This window comes from Perissodus microlepis, chromosome 15 (genome assembly GCF_051167445.1).
Source record: "Perissodus microlepis isolate ML-2025 ecotype Zambia chromosome 15, ASM5116744v1, whole genome shotgun sequence".
NCBI lineage: Eukaryota > Metazoa > Chordata > Actinopteri > Cichliformes > Cichlidae > Perissodus > Perissodus microlepis.
Window position 1 is genome coordinate 37,533,854 of NC_140475.1, and position 19,382 is coordinate 37,553,235.

General features: G+C 41.5%; 2 protein-coding genes across 8 annotated transcripts in view; one reads left to right on the forward strand and one right to left on the reverse strand.

Moving 5' to 3' along the window:
- Positions 1–872: 872 nt before the first annotated feature.
- LOC146372643 (uncharacterized) lies at positions 873–3,049 on the reverse strand. The gene is made up of 4 exons (XM_084952589.1): positions 2,804–3,049; positions 1,268–2,091; positions 1,094–1,174; positions 873–1,010 (listed from the first exon to the last, which is right to left on the reverse strand). Exons 1-2 carry the CDS (start codon positions 2,874–2,876, stop codon positions 1,484–1,486), a joined length of 681 nt encoding a protein of 226 aa, XP_084808715.1. The 5' UTR covers positions 2,877–3,049; the 3' UTR covers positions 873–1,010; positions 1,094–1,174; positions 1,268–1,483.
- A 10,988-nt stretch (positions 3,050–14,037) lies between these two features.
- Positions 14,038–19,382, forward strand: part of LOC146372644 (uncharacterized) — a 61,548-nt gene continuing 56,203 nt past the window's right edge. For 2 of the 7 annotated variants that reach the window (XR_014802682.1, XM_084952578.1), the window contains exons 1-6: positions 14,038–14,322; positions 15,043–15,694; positions 15,806–15,866; positions 15,960–16,040; positions 16,124–17,009; positions 17,122–17,161. The gene's annotated coding sequence lies outside the window, so the exon portion shown is untranslated. Of the gene's footprint in view, positions 14,323–15,042; positions 15,695–15,805; positions 15,867–15,959; positions 16,041–16,123; positions 17,162–17,269; positions 17,331–17,440; positions 17,571–17,653; positions 17,812–19,382 lie in introns of those variants that run through there. The other 5 variants (XR_014802680.1, XR_014802679.1, XR_014802684.1 and 2 more) reach the window with 5 other exon arrangements.

Consider the following 19,382-nt stretch of genomic DNA (forward strand, 5'->3'; position numbering starts at 1 on the left):
TGCGGGTGGTGGGCCTGCGGGAGGATGGGCCCATGTCTCCTCTTCGGGCTGTGCCCGGCCGGGCCCCATGGACTAAGGCCCGGCCACCAGACGCTCGCCCTCGGGCACCCTCCCTGGGCCTGGCTCCAGGGCGGGGCCCCGGTAACCCTATCCCGGGCAGGGTAAACTGTTCCCTCGATATTCTTTTCATAAGGGTCTTCTGAATCGCTCTTTGTCTGGTCCCTCACCCAGGACCAATTTGCCATGGGAGACCCTACCAGGGGGCAAAAGCCCCCAGACAACATAGCCCCTGGGATCCCTGGGACACACAAACCCCTCCACCACGATAAGGTAGCGATTCAAGGAGGAGAAAATCCTGGATAAAGGATAATAATTAATAACATCATCAAAACAGACAAACCTGAAAGAATTGCTGATCAGAGCTGTGACAGAGTCACAGATTAGTTGGATGTATACTTATCTTTCACAATGAGAGCGTTTGCATAGACGTCTCTTCAGGTCTTTTTATTGTTTTCTCTCTGGAGAGGAAAGTGATGAGACTGATGAGGAAATACCAAATACAAAGACTGACAAAGGGAACTGAAAAAGTCTAACCAAAACCTATACTGGGGGAAAACTGTAGGAAACAGAACTACTGAGGCAAGGAAACACGAGGGGACGGAGACTAACACTCTGACAAGGGACAAAGGGAGACTGACACAATATTTACACACAGGAGGCTGATTATGGGAACTAAGGACACATAGAAACACAGCTGAACCGAATAAGAAATGAACAACAAGTCGAAACAAACTCTAATGACAGTTCAACAAGTTTCTAAACACAACAAATAACTTTCAGGATGTTTCAACAATGTGTAAAATGAGTTCTTATCTTTTTTTGTGAGAGGGCCTTCAATGTTTCTCTTTGGATCATCCTTCCATCCATTTCTTCTGCTTCACCAATTCAAGATTGGAGCCATCCCAGCTGTTATGGGGCCAGAGGCGGGGGTACTACCTGGACAGGTCAGTCTAACACAGAGAAACAGACAACCATTCACACTCACATTCAACCTAACTGCATCTCTCTGGACTGTGGGATGAAGCTGGAGTACCTGGAGGGAACCACAAAGGCCCGAGGACTGTCTTGCTCTCAGGTGACGGCCGTTCACGCTGCTCTGAAGACCCTCAGTTGTCTTTGGATCAAATAACACCAAATGAGAGTGAATCACTTCAGAAACACTCCTGGTTATTGTGAGCAAACGTCATAACAAGATGAATATATTTACCATTTTACTGAGGGAAAATCTTCTGTGTGGTGTTTCTTCGCAGCGTGACTCTTTTTCCTGACTTTTAGAAACAAGAGGCAGAAAAGAAAGAATAAAAGTTAAAACCTCGACGATTTTCAAATATTTTAGGACATTATTTTAGAAACAACCTTAAGCACTATTTACTACTTACCACTTTGTTCAGGCTTGCTGACGTTCGACATGCTTCACTGTATATTATAATCTCAAGCGCTTCCTTGCTTGAGTCGGGCTCCGGATGCTGCTCTCTTCCTCCGCCTTCCTCTTAGCACGCTTTGCCGACATATTTAGAACACGGCAGAGCACCGAAGTGAGAACTCTGCCGTCCGCGCTGTAGTCTGTTACTCTCCAGCGGTTCTTCATCTCAGTGTCCTCTGTTCGGTAAACAGTGGAGATGACTCTTGTGATGGGGAGGCCGTCGACAGTCAGGGTGCGGACACAGTTCCTCCGATCTGCCTTCAGCACAGCAAGATCTGCTTTCTCTGGAAGAACTGGAGTCAGGAAGCGTGGATGAGAGCTGGAGCCCGCAGGCGGCAGCATCATGCCAGCTGGTGAGTCTGTAGGAGGAGAAGGAGTGGTGTTCTCTCTCTGGCTCTGCCTCACATTGACAAATGGTGTCGTCACCTGGTCCCGGTAGGACCATCCTTTAAAAGGTATGTCAGGAAAGTCCTTGGACCCAGTCACCAGGTTATGGTAAAGAGTGAGGACCAGGGGGGGCATGGAGTCCAGATGGCTCCTGTTCAGTTCACGGTTCCTCAAGTTAATGACGACCATCTGAGGTGCAGTGACTGGACTCACCAGATCAGCTACGAGAAAGCAAAGCGTGCGTCTACGTTAATCATGTGATCACACAAATTAAAGCCTGAATTTAAATTGTCCAGACATGGCTTTACATCATCATAAGCTCTTCCACACACAAACAGTAAGAAGCTCCCAGCAGAACTCATTGTTTATGAAAGCCTTCACATTTTTCACCTGGTAAAAGTTTTCATGTTGTGTAAGGCTGCATGGACTTTCACTGAGGTTTTAATACGCATTCACATTAAGGAGTAATATCTTCATATTAGTTGAGCATCGATATTTTGAGAATAAAGCAGCTACATTTAGGTGAGAAACCTCCCACCTCCTTATTGCAGGCACACACTGTTTCAATCTCAAACTCATCCAGCGACTCTGTGAACTTTTAAAACTCCATTCTCCAGCTTTACACATTCACAATCTATGAAACTTTCACGTATAACTCAGCGCCAGCAGCCCAAACATGTCAACTCAAACCCTCTACATGCAAAAACGGCCCGCGCGCTGACGTCAGCGTCCTCCAATGCCTTAGCAATTAAAAAAAAACATGGCGCCATCTTTATAGTGTACTGGCACACGTTAAAATTGATGTTACTCAAGTATGAAACATCTCATCCTAAATGTTAACACTCATGAAGTCCTACTTCCAAACAATAAAAGACAAAAATCTAAGTTGTATTTGTTTGCTAGCACTCTGACATATTAGCCTGCTGTACTCACCATAGCGTTGATCTATCACCTCCTCAATGAAAAGGGAGATCAGGTGCATCTCGCGACTGAAGTTTGAAGTCATTTTGCAAATCCTTCTTGAAGATTTTCAAACGTTAGCTGTAGTTTGAAAAATCCGAGTTTTCACAGCACTAGTGGGAAAAAGCTCCTGTTTGCGCTCAAACGTGAAACCCGAATTCCCATTTTGCCTCCTGCTTTTATACCTGCACTCAAACACGTCATCATCACCATGACACCCAGTGTCACCGAAAATCAATTGTATATATTTAAAATAAAGTTCGTCTAATTATCATAGTTTTTAAAAAATATATATATTTCTCATTTTATTTTACTGTTTTATTCATCCTTTTTAAAAAAATATATTGCCAAACTTTGTCGTTTTAATTCTTTAAAAAATCATTAATTCACCAGTTTACAAAAATGAAGATCGATATCTGAAATTTAAATTAATAAATAAATAACTACAATTGATAATGGATTTTTAGCATTAAAGAATAGTTTTTCAATGCTTTAAATGTTATCAGAGCCGATGTTGTGCCAAAAAGTGATCGCAGTCCAAAAAGTGATTTACGGTATTGAAACGTTTGTTTGTGTCATGACATTTGTAAACAGTTGATGTTTAAGGTGCAGTTCATGTGGAAGCCAGAGGAGGGTGGTGTTGTGCGCATAATACAAAGTGATGGCGAAACCTAAAAGACGGTGTCATGTCTGCTCCCTGAAGTAATCTCATAACAGTTTCGATCTATTTCAAGCCAGTTAGCACATTTCTGTTATGAAGTGCAATCATTTTTTGGCAGTAAACTTTTAAATCCTTTTATTATGAATATCACATTCTCAGACTTTCAAGAGAGACCAGACCAATAGGGCAGCAGAAATCACAAAAATAAATAAATAAATAACCGTTTTATAAAGATTAAAACAGTAAAAAAAAAAAAAAAAAGACTGGAATGATTATGATGTATAACACAGAATATGTACAATAACAGAGTTATAAACACACCTAGAAAACACGTGATACTTTTATTTCATCTATAACCTCTGTGCAAATTTTGTTGACTGCAAAGTGTTTATGAATATGTTTTTAAAAGCTGGTTATCTGACTGTCAGGTAATAGCAATTAAAAAGAAAGCTGATTCTTATTATTCCTGAATGGAAAAAGTCCATTATGAATTTTTGTTATGAATTTCATTTATCAATCCACCTCCTCACTGCTCTTTCCCGGTGCAGCAGCCAGAGCTGGATCAAGCAGCCAGATGGCTTCTGGAGGAAGACTAACTGCAACAAAGGGTCTCTGGGAGGCTGCTCAGGCACAGCAGCTGAAAAATCAAAGATGAAATAAAAACTGGACCTGATCATGGTGCTGGATGAGACAAAAAGTCTAGATGATAAACCAGTGTATGAATTAGTAACACTGATTATGATGATCATGTTTAGGTGGAAACTAGCGAGCTAACTTCCTGCTAACCTCTAACTCAGTTAAATTGAATAAACTCTGTTTTCATGGATGCCTGGATGTTAAACTTAGTTGTTAAACCTGGTAAAGCAGCAACACTGATCATTTTATTAAAGATGAAAGAAGTTAGACCGTTTTTAGCTCTCAGTGATCCCTCAGTGTTCGTTTGACTTTGGGACCTGAAATATGGCAGCTTTTCACTTACACATTTTTGAACCACTCATTCATAGAAATAGTTTCCAGTCAAAGATCTGGACAGATCCACCAAGTTCACAGTAGTTTTACAATTTTCTGCAGCGCAGAAAAAAACCCCTGAAAACATCACACCTCTGAAGTAACACATTGTGATTCATGTACAAACAACCAGTGTTGGTCAAGTTACTTGAAAAAAGTAATCAGTAACTAATTACTGATTACTTCCCAAAAAAAGTAATCCCGTTACTTTACTGATTACTTATTTTCAAAAGTATTTAATTACTTAGTTACTTTTTAAAAACACGATTTACTACCTGAATAGGTGATAAGACGATAGATCTTTCAGCCCAATCCTACTTTTTCTACATAATCCATCATACAAAATGTAATCAAATGGAAAAGTCTCTTTTTAAAACTTGTTTTATTAGTTTTAACCTTTTAACTATATGCATCAAGCAAAAATTTAATTATATGCAACATTCTCTGACTGGAAGAAAATTGTTTAACATTTAAACCTATTTTCTGCACATTCCAGCACATAAAATAAAATATTTTTTGTGTTTACACTCACGCTTTCAAATAGATGCAAGTAAAACACAGCAGAAAATAAATAAAGTCAAAGACTAGCGGTCCTTTTGCTCTATTTTCACCTGTAAAGCAGGAGTAGGATAGGCGGAGGTTTACCCTGGTGCAGGTTTGCCGCAGCGGTCAGTTGAAGAATCCGCGAGTTTCTCTGTGAATTTCCCATTACGTGGTAGCGCACTCGGTGCTTGCTTGGAAGTTTAGGGGTTTTTTTTCGCTGTAAAAAGAAGTTTTCTTCCCACGCACAACGGACACTAATGTTTTTGTCACTTTTTATGGAATCAAACTCAAAGTAAGGTCAGTACTTCCACGCTTTAAACGCTGCACGCTCATAATCTCTCCCGCACTCGATATATTATCCATTGTTGATCTGCACACAGCTGTTGTCACAAACGTCGCACTCGCTTATGTCAATGTCATGAGACATTCTCGCAAAAAAAAAATCACGGTTTTAGTAACGCAGCGTTCCTACGGGAAAGTAATGGTAATCTAATTACCATTTTTGCAATAGTAATCCCTTACTTTACTCGTTACTTGAAAAAAGTAATCGGATTACCGCACATGACAAAGCTGATTCTTATTATTCCTAAATGGAAAAAGTCCATTATGAATTTTTGTTATGAATTTCATTTATCAATCCACCTCCTCACTGCTCTTTCCCGGTGCAGCAGCCAGAGCTGGATCAAGCAGCCAGATGGCTTCTGGTGTCATGAACTGGCTGCGTGGAGGCAGAAGAGGACCCAAACGCAAAACTCACGGAGACGAAAAGCTGAACTCAAAATCACTGCTTTATTGCAGGCTTCACAAAGAAACAGAACTAAACTGGGAATGCCAACAGAAGACCGAGGGAACACAGAAAGACACACAGGTTTGGGGAGGAGACATGGACAACGCGACACTGAACTGAGGGAGACATGCACATAAATACACAGAGGGTTAACGAGGGAAGTGGGAGCACACGGGGAACACAGCTGACACAGATAATCGTAACGAGACGCGGCAGGAGTGAACACAACATGACGCATACTGACGAGAGACTGTCAAAGTAAAACAGGAAGTACACAGAGGTTCAGACAGGAGGAGAGAGAGCACGGGGAGAACACAGACATAACGGGCTGGGGAAAACATGGAATAAAACACAAGGAGAGACGAGGGCTCAAATACACAGAGGGGCACACAGGGGGTAAGAGTCACAAGGGGAAAACACATAAGGAACAACGTAACAGGGCAACCCAGGAAGCATGGCCTAAATAAGGAACAAAATACAAAAATACATGAAAACTAAGAATACTGGGCCAACATGGCCCAGGACCATGACATCTGGAGGAAGACTAACTGCAACAAAGGGTCTCTGGGAGGCTGCTCAGGCACAGCAGCTGAAAAATCAAAGATGAAATAAAAACTGGACCTGATCATGGTGCTGGATGAGACAAAAAGTCTAGATGATAAACCAGTGTATGAATTAGTAACACTGATTATGATGATCATGTTTAGGTGGAAACTAGCGAGCTAACTTCCTGCTAACCTCTAACTCAGTTAAATTGAATAAACTCTGTTTTCATGGATGCCTGGATGTTAAACTTAATTGTTAAACCTGGTAAAGCAGCAACACTGATCATTTTATTAAAGATGAAAGAAGTTAGACCGTTTTTAGCTCTCAGTGATCCCTCAGTGTTCGTTTGACTTTGGGACCTGAAATATGGCAGCTTTTCACTTACACATTTTTGAACCACTCATTCATAGAAATAGTTTCCAGTCAAAGATCTGGACAGATCCACCAAGTTCACAATAGTTTTACAATTTTCTGCAGCGCAGAAAAAAAAACCCTGAAAACATCACACCTCTGAAGTAATTCAATTCAATTCAATTCAATTTTATTTATATAGCGCCAAATCACAACAAAAGTCGCCTCAAGGCGCTTCATAGATACAGAGAGAAACCCAACAATCATATGACCCCCTATGAGCAAGCACTTTGGTGACAGTGGGAAGGAAAAACTCCCTTTTAACAGGAAGAAACCTCCGGCAGAACCAGGCTCAGGGAGGGGCGGCCATCTGCTGCGACCGGTTGGGGTGAGAGAAGGAAGACAGGATAAAAGACATGCTGTGGAAGAGAGACAGAGGTTAATAACAGATATGATTCAATGCAGAGAGGTCTATTAATACATAGTGAGTGAGAAAGGTGACTGGAAAGGAAAAACTCAATGCATCATGGGAATCCCCCGGCAGCCTACGTCTATTGCAGCATAACTAAGGGAGGATTCAGGGTCACCTGGTCCAGCCCTAACTATATGCTTTAGCAAAAAGGAAAGTTTTAAGCCTAATCTTAAAAGTAGAGATAGTTTCTGTCTCCCGAATCCAAACTGGAAGCTGGTTCCACAGAAGAGGGGCCTGAAAACTGAAGGCTCTGCCTCCCATTCTACTTTTAAATACTCTAGGAACAACAAGTAGGCCTGCAGAGCGAGAGCGAAGTGCTCTAATAGGGTGATATGGTACTACAAGGTCATTAAGATAAGATGGGGCCTGATTATTTAAGACCTTGTATGTGAGGAGCAGGATTTTGAATTCAATTCTGGACTTAACAGGAAGCCAATGAAGGGAAGCCAAAACAGGAGAAATATGCTCTCTCCTTCTAGTCCCTGTCAGTACTCTTGCTGCAGCATTTTGGATTAGCTGAAGGCTTTTCAGTGAGTTTTTTGGACATCCTGATAATAATGAATTACAGTAGTGCAGCCTGGAAGTAATAAATGCATGAACTAGTTTTTCAGCGTCACTCTGAGACAGGATATTTCTAATTTTAGAGATGTTGCGCAAATGGAAGAAAGCAGTCTTACATATTTGTTTAATATGTGCGTTGAAGGACATGTCCTGGTCAAAAATGACTCCAAGGTTCCTCACAGCGTTACTGGAGGCCAAGGTAATGCCATCCAGAGTATGAATCTGGTTAGATACCATATTTCTAAGATTTTCAGGGCCGAGTACAATAACAGTTTTATCTGAATTAAGAAGCAGAAAGTTAGCGGCCATCCAGGTCTTTATGTCTTTAAGACATTCCTGCAGTTTAACTAATTGGTGTGTGTTATCTGGCTTCATGGACAGATAGAGCTGGGTGTCATCTGCATAGCAGTGAAAATGTATGCTATGTCTTCTAATGATGCTGCCTAAGGGAAGCATGTATAATGTAAACAGAATTGGTCCTAGCACTGAACCCTGTGGAAATCCATAATTAACCTCAGTGTGTGAAGAGGACTCTCCATTTACATGCACAAATTGGAGTCTATTAGATAGATATGATACAAACCACTGCAGTGCAGTACCTGTAATACCTACAGCATGTTCTAATCGCTCTAATAGGATATTATGGTCGACAGTATCGAACGCTGCACTGAGGTCTAGCAGGACAAGCACAGAGATGAGTCCACTGTCAGAGGCCATAAGAAGATCATTTGTAACCTTCACTAAAGCTGTTTCTGTGCTGTGATGAGCTCTGAAACCTGACTGAAACTCTTCAAATAAACCATTCCTCTGCAGATGATCTGTTAGCTGTTTGACAACTACTCTTTCAAGGATTTTTGATATGAAAGGAAGGTTGGAGATTGGCCTATAATTAGCTAAGACTGCTGGGTCTAGAGATGGCTTTTTGAGTAAAGGTTTAACTACAGCCAGCTTGAAGGCCTGTGGTACATAGCCGATTATTAGAGATAGGTTGATCATATTTAAGATCGAAGAATTAATTAATGGCAGGACTTCTTTGAGCAGTTTTGTAGGAATGGGGTCTAAAAGACACGTTGATGGTTTGGAGGAAGTAATTATTGAAGTTAACTCAGAAAGATCAATTGGAGAAAAAGAGTCTAACTTAACATCAATGGTACTAAGAGTAGCTGTAGATAATATTACATCTGTGGGATGATTACTGGTAATTTTTTCTCTAATGATAAAAATGTTATTTGTGAAGAAGTTCATGAAGTCATTACTAGTTAACGTTAAAGGGATGGTTGGCTCAACAGAGCTCTGACTGTTTGTCAGCCTGGCTACAGTGCTGAAGAGAAACCTGGGGTTGTTCTTATTTTCTTCAATCAGTGATGAATAGTAAGATGTTCTGGCTTTGCGGAGGGCTTTCTTATAAAGCAGCAAACTATTTCTCCAGGCTAAATGATGATCCTCTAAATTTGTGACACGCCATTTCCTCTCCAGATTACGAGTCATCTGCTTTAGGGTACGTGTTTGAGAATTATACCACGGAGTCAGGTACTTCTGATTAGAGACCTTAGTTTTCACTGGAGCTACAGTATCCAGAGTCGTACGTAGTGAGGAGGTGAAATTATTAACAAGATAATCGACCTCTGTTGGGGTAGCGTTCAGATAGCTGCTCTGCTCTGTGTTGGTACAGGGCATTGAAGATGATAACAGTGGGTGGATTATATTCTTAAACTTAGTTACAGCGCTTTCAGAAAGACATCTACTTTGATAAAATCTACTCTCCACCGCTGTGTAATCAATTATTGTAAATGTAAATGTTATCAGGAAATGATCAGACAGGAGAGGGTTTTCAGGAAACACTGTTAAATGTTCCGTTTCTATGCCATATGTTAAAACAAGATCTAGAGTGTGATTAAAGTGGTGGGTGGGTTCTTTTACATTTTGAGAGAAGCCAATTGAGTCTAATAACAGACTAAATGCCATGTTGAGGCTGTCATTTTTAGCATCTACATGGATGTTAAAATCACCCACAATAATTATTTTATTTGAGCTCAGAACTAAATTAGATATAAAGTCTGAGAAATCAGACAGAAACTCTGTGTAAGGCCCAGGTGGACGATAGATGATAACAAGTAAGACTGGTTTCTGAGTTTCACAGCTGGGGTGGACAATGTTAAGCATCAGGCTTTCAAATGAATTAAAAGTCTGTCTTGGTCTTTCATTAATTAATAGGCTGGTGTGAAAAATTGCTGCCACACCGCCCCCTCGGCCTGTGCTTCGAGGTTTCTGGTAGTTAGAATGACTCGGGGGTGTTGATTCATTTAAACTAACATAATCATCCTGCTGCAACCAGGTTTCTGTAAGGCAGAGTAAATCAATTTGTTGATCAATTATTAAGTCATGTACTAACAGAGACTTGGAGGAGAGAGACCTAATATTTAATAATCCACATTTCACTGTTTTACTCTTTGGTTCAGATGTGGATACTGTACTGTTCTTTCTTTGTAATTGTTTATGTTTAAGTTGTTTGTTGCTGGTTTTTAGTTTGTTTTTTGTCTTTTTGGAAGCTGACACAGTCTCTATGGAGATGGGTTTTTGGGGGGGTAGCAGGAGGAGAGAAGCTGCAGAGAGGCGTGTAAGACTGCAACTCTGCTTCCTGGTCCCAACTCTGGATAGTCATATTTTGGGGGGTTTAATAAATTTGTCCATATTTCTAGAAATGAGAGCTGCTCCATCCAAAGTGGGATGGATGCCGTCTCTCCTAACAAGACCAGGTTTCCTCCAGAAGGTTTGCCAATTATCTATGAAGCCCACATCGTTTCTGGGACACCACTCAGACAGCCAGCAATTTAAGGAGAACATGCGGCTAAACATGTCACTCCTGGTCTGATTGGGGAGGGGACCAGAGAAAACTACAGAGTCCGACATTGTTTTAGCAAAGTTGCACATCGATTCAATATTGATTTTAGTGACCTCCGATTGGCGTAACCGGGTGTCATTACTGCCGACGTGAATTATGATTTTACTGAATTTACGTTTACCCTTAGCCAGCAGTTTTAAATTTCCTTCAATGTCGCCTGCTCTGGCCCCTGGAAGACAATTGACTATGGTTGCCGGTGTCTCCAGCTTCACATGTCTGAGAACAGAATCACCAATTACCAGAGTTTGACCCCCGGCGGGTGTGTCACCGAGTGGGGAAAAACGGTTAGACACATGAACGGGTTGGTGGTGTACCTGGGGCTTCTGTTTAGGACTATGCTTCCTCCTCACCGTGACCCAGCCGCCCTCTTTCCCCAGCTGCTTGGGGTCTGCCGGGGAACAGCTAGCGGGGCCTACGCTATCTTCGGCTGCACCAGCTACAGGGGCCTGGCTAGCTACGGGTGAATGAAGGGTGCGAAGCCGAGTCTCCAATTCAGTAATCCTGGCCTCCAGAGCTGCAAATATGCTACATTTGTTACAGATATCATTACTGCTAAAGGAGGCCGAGGAGTAACTAAACATCTGACACAATGAGCAAGAAAGTGCAGGAGGGACAGGTGAAGTAGCCATGGTGCTAACGAGTCGGCTACGAGCTAAGCTAAGCTAGCGAAACAGTACAGAGACAGTGAGTGAATACTTTGGCTATAAATTAGGTAGTGAGTACACAGAAAGTGTGCTTCGTATGAAGCACGTGAAGATTATACTATGAAAGAAGAATGTATTTAAAAGTTGTTAATTAAATTGCTAAGCAAATAAGCTACTCAGAAACACCACTGTGTTTGAGCAGGAACAGGAAGTGATACTCTACCGCAGAGCGAGCGAACACCAAGTAACCGAGTAACACATTGTGATTCATGTACAAACAACACACAATTATTGTAGATTCTTCAAAGCCTCCTTATATTCAACACTTGGGTAGGTGGTGTTATACATGCCCTCACAGCACCGGCACATCAATCATCCTATTTTCACCTTGTCACCTTCATTAAGCTGCTCTCTTTCTACAGAAGGCCCACCGCATGCATGGGGGGGATACCGTGGGCCAGGGCTGTGGCATCTAATGTCTGGTTGTCAGTGTCCTTTGGAAAAGCAAGTGATTGTCCTAAAATCAGATGTCCCAGCAGATTGATCTAGTTTGCCATGCTGGCAAAAGACCAATACACCAAGACAAACAGCCATTTATGCTTTTTACACAGACAGCCCATTTAACCAGGGAACTTGACACTGCAGAAAATTGTAAAACTACTGTGAACTTGGTGGATCTGTCCAGATCTTTGACTGGAAACTATTTCTATGAATGAGTGGTTCAAAAATGTGTAAGTGAAAAGCTGCCATATTTCAGGTCCCAAAGTCAAACGAACACTGAGGGATCACTGAGAGCTAAAAACGGTCTAACTTCTTTCATCTTTAATAAAATGATCAGCGTTGCTGCTTTACCAGGTTTAACAATTAAGTTTAACATCCAGGCATCCATGAAAACAGAGTTTATTCAATTTAACTGAGTTAGAGGTTAGCAGGAAGTTAGCTCGCTAGTTTCCACCTAAACATGATCATCATAATCAGTGTTACTAATTCATACACTGGTTTATCATCTAGACTTTTTGTCTCATCCAGCACCATGATCAGGTCCAGTTTTTATTTCATCTTTGATTTTTCAGCTGCTGTGCCTGAGCAGCCTCCCAGAGACCCTTTGTTGCAGTTAGTCTTCCTCCAGATGTCATGGTCCTGGGCCATGTTGGCCCAGTATTCTTAGTTTTCATGTATTTTTGTATTTTGTTCCTTATTTAGGCCATGCTTCCTGGGTTGCCCTGTTACGTTGTTCCTTATGTGTTTTCCCCTTGTGACTCTTACCCCCTGTGTGCCCCTCTGTGTATTTGAGCCCTCGTCTCTCCTTGTGTTTTATTCCATGTTTTCCCCAGCCCGTTATGTCTGTGTTCTCCCCGTGCTCTCTCTCCTCCTGTCTGAACCTCTGTGTACTTCCTGTTTTACTTTGACAGTCTCTCGTCAGTATGCGTCATGTTGTGTTCACTCCTGCCGCGTCTCGTTACGATGATCTGTGTCAGCTGTGTTCCCCGTGTGCTCCCACTTCCCTCGTTAACCCTCTGTGTATTTATGTGCATGTCTCCCTCAGTTCAGTGTCGCGTCGTCCATGTCTCCTCCCCGAACCTGTGTGTCTTTCTGTGTTCCCTCGGTCTTCTGTTAGCATTCCCAGTTTAGTTCTGTTTCTTTGTGAAGCCTGCAATAAAGCAGTGATTTTGAGTTCAGCTTTTCGTCTCTGTGAGTTTTGCGTTTGGGTCCTCTTCTGCCTCCACGCAGCCAGTTCATGACACCAGAAGCCATCTGGCTGCTTGATCCAGCTCTGGCTGCTGCACCGGGAAAGAGCAGTGAGGAGGTGGATTGATAAATGAAATTCATAACAAAAATTCATAATGGACTTTTTCCATTTAGGAATAATAAGAATCAGCTTTCTTTTTAATTGCTATTAACTGACAGTCAGATAACCAGCTTTTAAAAACATATTCATAAACACTTTGCAGTCAACAAAATTTGCACAGAGGTTATAGATGAAATAAAAGTATCACGTGTTTTCTAGGTGTGTTTATAACTCTGTTATTGTACATAGTCTGTGTTATACATCATAATCATTCCAGTCTTTTTTTTTTTTTTTACTGTTTTAATCTTTATAAAACGGTTATTTATTTATTTATTTTTGTGATTTCTGCTGCCCTATTGGTCTGGTCTCTCTTGAAAGTCTGAGAATGTGATATTCATAATAAAAGGATTTAAAAGTTTACTGCCAAAAAATGATTGCACTTCATAACAGAAATGTGCTAACTGGCTTGAAATAGATCGAAACTGTTATGAGATTGCTTCAGGGAGCAGACATGACACCGTCTTTTAGGTTTCGCCATCACTTTGTATTATGCGCACAACACCACCCTCCTCTGGCTTCCACATGAACTGCACCTTAAACATCAACTGTTTACAAATGTCATGACACAAACAAACGTTTCAATACCGTAAATCACTTTTTGGACTGCGATCACTTTTTGGCACAACATCGGCTCTGATAACATTTAAAGCGCATTGAAAAACTATTCTTTAATGCTAAAAATCCATTATCAATTGTAGTTATTTATTTATTAATTTAAATTTCAGATATCGATCTTCATTTTTGTAAACTGGTGAATTAATGATTTTTTAAAGAATTAAAACGACAAAGTTTGGCAATATATTTTTTAAAAAGGATGAATAAAACAGTAAAATAAAATGAGAAATATATATATTTTTTAAAAACTATGATAATTAGACGAACTTTATTTTAAATATATACAATTGATTTTCGGTGACACTGGGTGTCATGGTGATGATGACGTGTTTGAGTGCAGGTATAAAAGCAGGAGGCAAAATGGGAATTCGGGTTTCACGTTTGAGCGCAAACAGGAGCTTTTTCCCACTAGTGCTGTGAAAACTCGGATTTTTCAAACTACAGCTAACGTTTGAAAATCTTCAAGAAGGATTTTGAAAAATGACTTCAAACTTCAGTCGCGAGATGCACCTGATCTCCCTTTTCATTGAGGAGGTGATAGATCAACGCTATGGTGAGTACAGCAGGCTAATATGTCAGAGTGCTAGCAAACAAATACAACTTAGATTTTTGTCTTTTATTGTTTGGACGTAGGACTTCATGAGTGTTAACATTTAGGATGAGATGTTTCATACTTGAGTAACATCAATTTTAACGTGTGCCAGTACACTATAAAGATGGCGCCATGTTTTTTTTAAATTGCTAACGACTTAAGGCGTTGGAGGACGCTGACGTCAGCGCGCGGGCCGTTTTTGCATGTAGAGGGTTTGAGTTGACATGTTTGGGCTGCTGGCGCTGAGTTATACGTGAAAGTTTCATAGATTGTGAATGTGTAAAGCTGGAGAATGGAGTTTTAAAAGTTCACAGAGTCGCTGGATGAGTTTGAGATTGAAACAGTGTGTGCCTGCAATAAGGAGGTGGGAGGTTTCTCACCTAAATGTAGCTGCTTTATTCTCAAAATATCGATGCTCAACTAATATGAAGATATTACTCCTTAATGTGAATGCGTATTAAAACCTCAGTGAAAGTCCATGCAGCCTTACACAACATGAAAACTTTTACCAGGTGAAAAATGTGAAGGCTTTCATAAACAATGAGTTCTGCTGGGAGCTTCTTACTGTTTGTGTGTGGAAGAGCTTATGATGATGTAAAGCCATGTCTGGACAATTTAAATTCAGGCTTTAATTTGTGTGATCACATGATTAACGTAGACGCACGCTTTGCTTTCTCGTAGCTGATCTGGTGAGTCCAGTCACTGCACCTCAGATGGTCGTCATTAACTTGAGGAACCGTGAACTGAACAGGAGCCATCTGGACTCCATGCCCCCCCTGGTCCTCACTCTTTACCATAACCTGGTGACTGGGTCCAAGGACTTTCCTGACATACCTTTTAAAGGATGGTCCTACCGGGACCAGGTGACGACACCATTTGTCGATGTGAGGCAGAGCCAGAGAGAGAACACCACTCCTTCTCCTCCTACAGACTCACCAGCTGGCATGATGCTGCCGCCTGCGGGCTCCAGCTCTCATCCACGCTTCCTGACTCCAGTTCTTCCAGAGAAAGCAGATCTTGCTGTGCTGAAGGCAGATCGGAGGAACTGTGTCCGCACCCTGACTGTCGACGGCCTCCCCATCACAAGAGTCATCTCCACTGTTTACCGAACAGAGGACACTGAGATGAAGAACCGCTGGAGAGTAACAGACTACAGCGCGGACGGCAGAGTTCTCACTTCGGTGCTCTGCCGTGTTCTAAATATGTCGGCAAAGCGTGCTAAGAGGAAGGCGGAGGAAGAGAGCAGCATCCGGAGCCCGACTCAAGCAAGGAAGCGCTTGAGATTATAATATACAGTGAAGCATGTCGAACGTCAGCAAGCCTGAACAAAGTGGTAAGTAGTAAATAGTGCTTAAGGTTGTTTCTAAAATAATGTCCTAAAATATTTGAAAATCGTCGAGGTTTTAACTTTTATTCTTTCTTTTCTGCCTCTTGTTTCTAAAAGTCAGGAAAAAGAGTCACGCTGCGAAGAAACACCACACAGAAGATTTTCCCTCAGTAAAATGGTAAATATATTCATCTTGTTATGACGTTTGCTCACAATAACCAGGAGTGTTTCTGAAATGATTCACTTTCATTTGGTGTTGTTTGATCCAAAGACAACTCAGGGTCTTCAGAGCAGCGTGAACGGCCGTCACCTGAGAGCAAGACAGTCCTGGCGCCTTTGTGGTTCCCTCCAGGTACTCCAGCTTCATCCCACAGTCCAGAGAGATGCAGTTAGGTTGAATGTGAGTGTGAATGGTTGTCTGTTTCTCTGTGTTAGACTGACCTGTCCAGGTAGTACCCCCGCCTCTGGCCCCATAACAGCTGGGATGGCTCCAATCTTGAATTGGTGAAGCAGAAGAAATGGATGGAAGGATGATCCAAAGAGAAACATTGAAGGCCCTCTCACAAAAAAAAGATAAGAACTCATTTTACACATTGTTGAAACATCCTGAAAGTTATTTGTTGTGTTTAGAAACTTGTTGAACTGTCATTAGAGTTTGTTTCGACTTGTTGTTCATTTCTTATTCGGTTCAGCTGTGTTTCTATGTGTCCTTAGTTCCCATAATCAGCCTCCTGTGTGTAAATATTGTGTCAGTCTCCCTTTGTCCCTTGTCAGAGTGTTAGTCTCCGTCCCCTCGTGTTTCCTTGCCTCAGTAGTTCTGTTTCCTACAGTTTTCCCCCAGTATAGGTTTTGGTTTGACTTTTTCAGTTCCCTTTGTCAGTCTTTGTATTTGGTATTTCCTCATCAGTCTCATCACTTTCCTCTCCAGAGAGAAAACAATAAAAAGACCCGAAGAGACGTCTATGCAAACGCTCTCATTGTGAAAGATAAGTATACATCCAACTAATCTGTGACTCTGTCACAGCTCTGATCAGCAATTCTTTCAGGTTTGTCTGTTTTGATGATGTTATTAATTGTTATTATCCTTTATCCAGTTAACTTTCAGAGAGGAGCGGAGGGAGGAGCGAAGAAAAGATAAGTATATATTGATTTGATATTATTATGACAGCTCCTCCTCAGTGAACACTTCCTCTAGTTGCTGAAATCATTTACTAATTTTTTTCTTCCCATTTGTCTTTTGTTTTTCAGAGAAAACAGAGGAGCCAAGGTGACATTAAGACCTAAGACAGGACGGATTGAACCCTTTCTGGTAAAAAGATAAGTATTCACTCTGCTTTTAATCATAATATTGATAAATATCTAAAATTCTGCTCACCTGGTTGATAAAGTTACTAAAATGATTCCCTCTTTTCTGTCATTTGTCCTTTAGAGAGAAGATGAGGAGAGTGAACGTCAGCAAGCCTGAACAAAGTGGTAAGTAGTAAATAGTGTTTAAGGTTGTTTCTAAAATATCCCAAACATTAAAAAAATTGTTGAGGTTTTAACTTTTATTCTTTCTTTTCTGCCTCTTGTTTCTAAAAGTCAGGAAAAAGAGCCAAGATGAGAAGAAACACCACACAGAAGATTTTGCCTCAGTAAAATGGTAAATATATTCATCTTGTTATGACGTTTGCTCACAATAACCAGGAGTGTTCACGTTGTTCTGAAGGGATTCACTCTCATTTGGTGTTATTTGGTGTTTGTCTTTGAAAGGAGAGGAGCAGTAACGACACTGGGAGACAAACAACAGGATGATCCAAAGACAACTGAGAGTGTTCAGAGCAGCGTGAACGGCCGTCACCTGAGAGCAAGACAGTCCTGGCGCCTTTGTGGTTCCCTCCAGGTACTCCAGCTTCATCCCACAGTCCAGAGAGATGCAGTTAGGTTGAATGTGAGTGTGAATGGTTGTCTGTTTCTCTGTGTTAGACTGACCTGTCCAGGTTGTACCCCCGCCTCTGGCCCCATAACAGCTGGGATGGCTCCAATCTTGAATTGGTGAAGCAGAAGAAATGGATGGAAGGATGATCCAAAGAGAAACATCAAAGGCCCTCTCACCAGCTTTCATTTATTAAATTTGTCTTTACTGAACGATTTCTGGTGTGTACTTGCGTTGATACTCAGACAACAGCTCCTCTTTCTGTTTGTGCTGGAAGATTCAGGCAAACACATATTACATATATAGATTGTTATATGACACAGTTTCACATTTAGTGCTATATGATAATGATAAGGTCCAGTTTAATAGTATTGCTAGTGTCTAATGAAATGAACACGTGATTTTCAGATCCAGCAAAGTGAATATTTTTCACTGTGGATAAATTACATGGAAACGTTTAATGAGTCATCAGCTATTTCACTACAAAGATGATGTGATTAAAGGTTCTCATACATGCAGGTCAGAAGTTTTGCTCCATCCTGGATGTTAAATGCTGATCAATGTTTACACATATCTGCACATTTCTAACAGCTCATTTCACAGGTCATCAGTCTCCTGACTGCATATGCAGAGTTTTATCATCACGTGTTCATGGCAGACAAACATAATTATGAATTCTTGTTTTAGTTCCATTCAGTCACTCAACATCAGGTGTCTGCTTGTCCTGAGCTGTGAGAACTACAGTGAGTTGCTTTCCTCTTTAGCTTAGTATTAATAAACCAGGTCGTAGGTGGGCACCTGCATCAAGGAGTCAAGAAGCACATTTTATTGTTTAATGGTGAAAATAATGGATTCTTGTTCATTTCTTTAATGGAAAGACTGAAAGTGCGGCCTGGTGTTGACTTACACTTATTCAAAGTGATGAAGTACCAACAGATACTAAAAGTCACAGCCTGAAACACGTCAACTGCTTTATTATTTCTAGTTATAAATAAACTGTCAGTTTATGGCCCCTGTGGCTCGATCAGGCCCCTTCCGGGATGTGGAGATATTTATTATTTACTATAACTTATGCTTATGTTGGTTTTTGCTGTGGTTTCGCTACTGTGTTTTTCTCTTTTTGCTTGTTTTTATTTTCCCAGCAGGTGATCAGATTTTTAGTGTCTTCTCTCTGTGTCTCTCTTCTCCTATTTTTTGCTTTCCATCTCCTTCTGTTGAGCATCTTCCCAACTTCTCTTTTCTTCATCTTTCTCTTTCCCATCCCCAGTCCTGTCCGTTCTGATTGTAATCATTTCAAAGAAACACAACACCATCACGTTAATCTAGCTCAGTGTAAACAGCAGTAAATACTAAATATTGAATGTTGTTGTGTAGCAAGCAGGACCGACAGCGCACAATGTGCTTGGAAATAGCAGCCAATAAAGGTGTAGTTTATGTCTATGAACAGTGAACACCCGTGTGCACACCTGTGTGGATCAGCGCACTTGTATTCAAAAGGTTTCCCCATGTAATGATCTGCTAGAGGATGTAGAGAGCCATAGCCCCGTCCCCCAGGGCATGAAGCAGGCATGGAGGAGATCCAGGCTCCAGACATCCAGAGGCCCCAGAGTGCGAGAGCCCAAGGAGGACCACCGGAGGGGCATCCGTGCCACCCTCCTGGGAAGAGCTGAGGAGAGCCCCAGATGAGGGGTCACCCAGTAGCCACGGAGCAGAAGCCAGAGAGGGCTGCAGTGGCGTGCCCGCCGGCTCTGCCGGCAGCCAGCTGTGCCAGAGTGAACC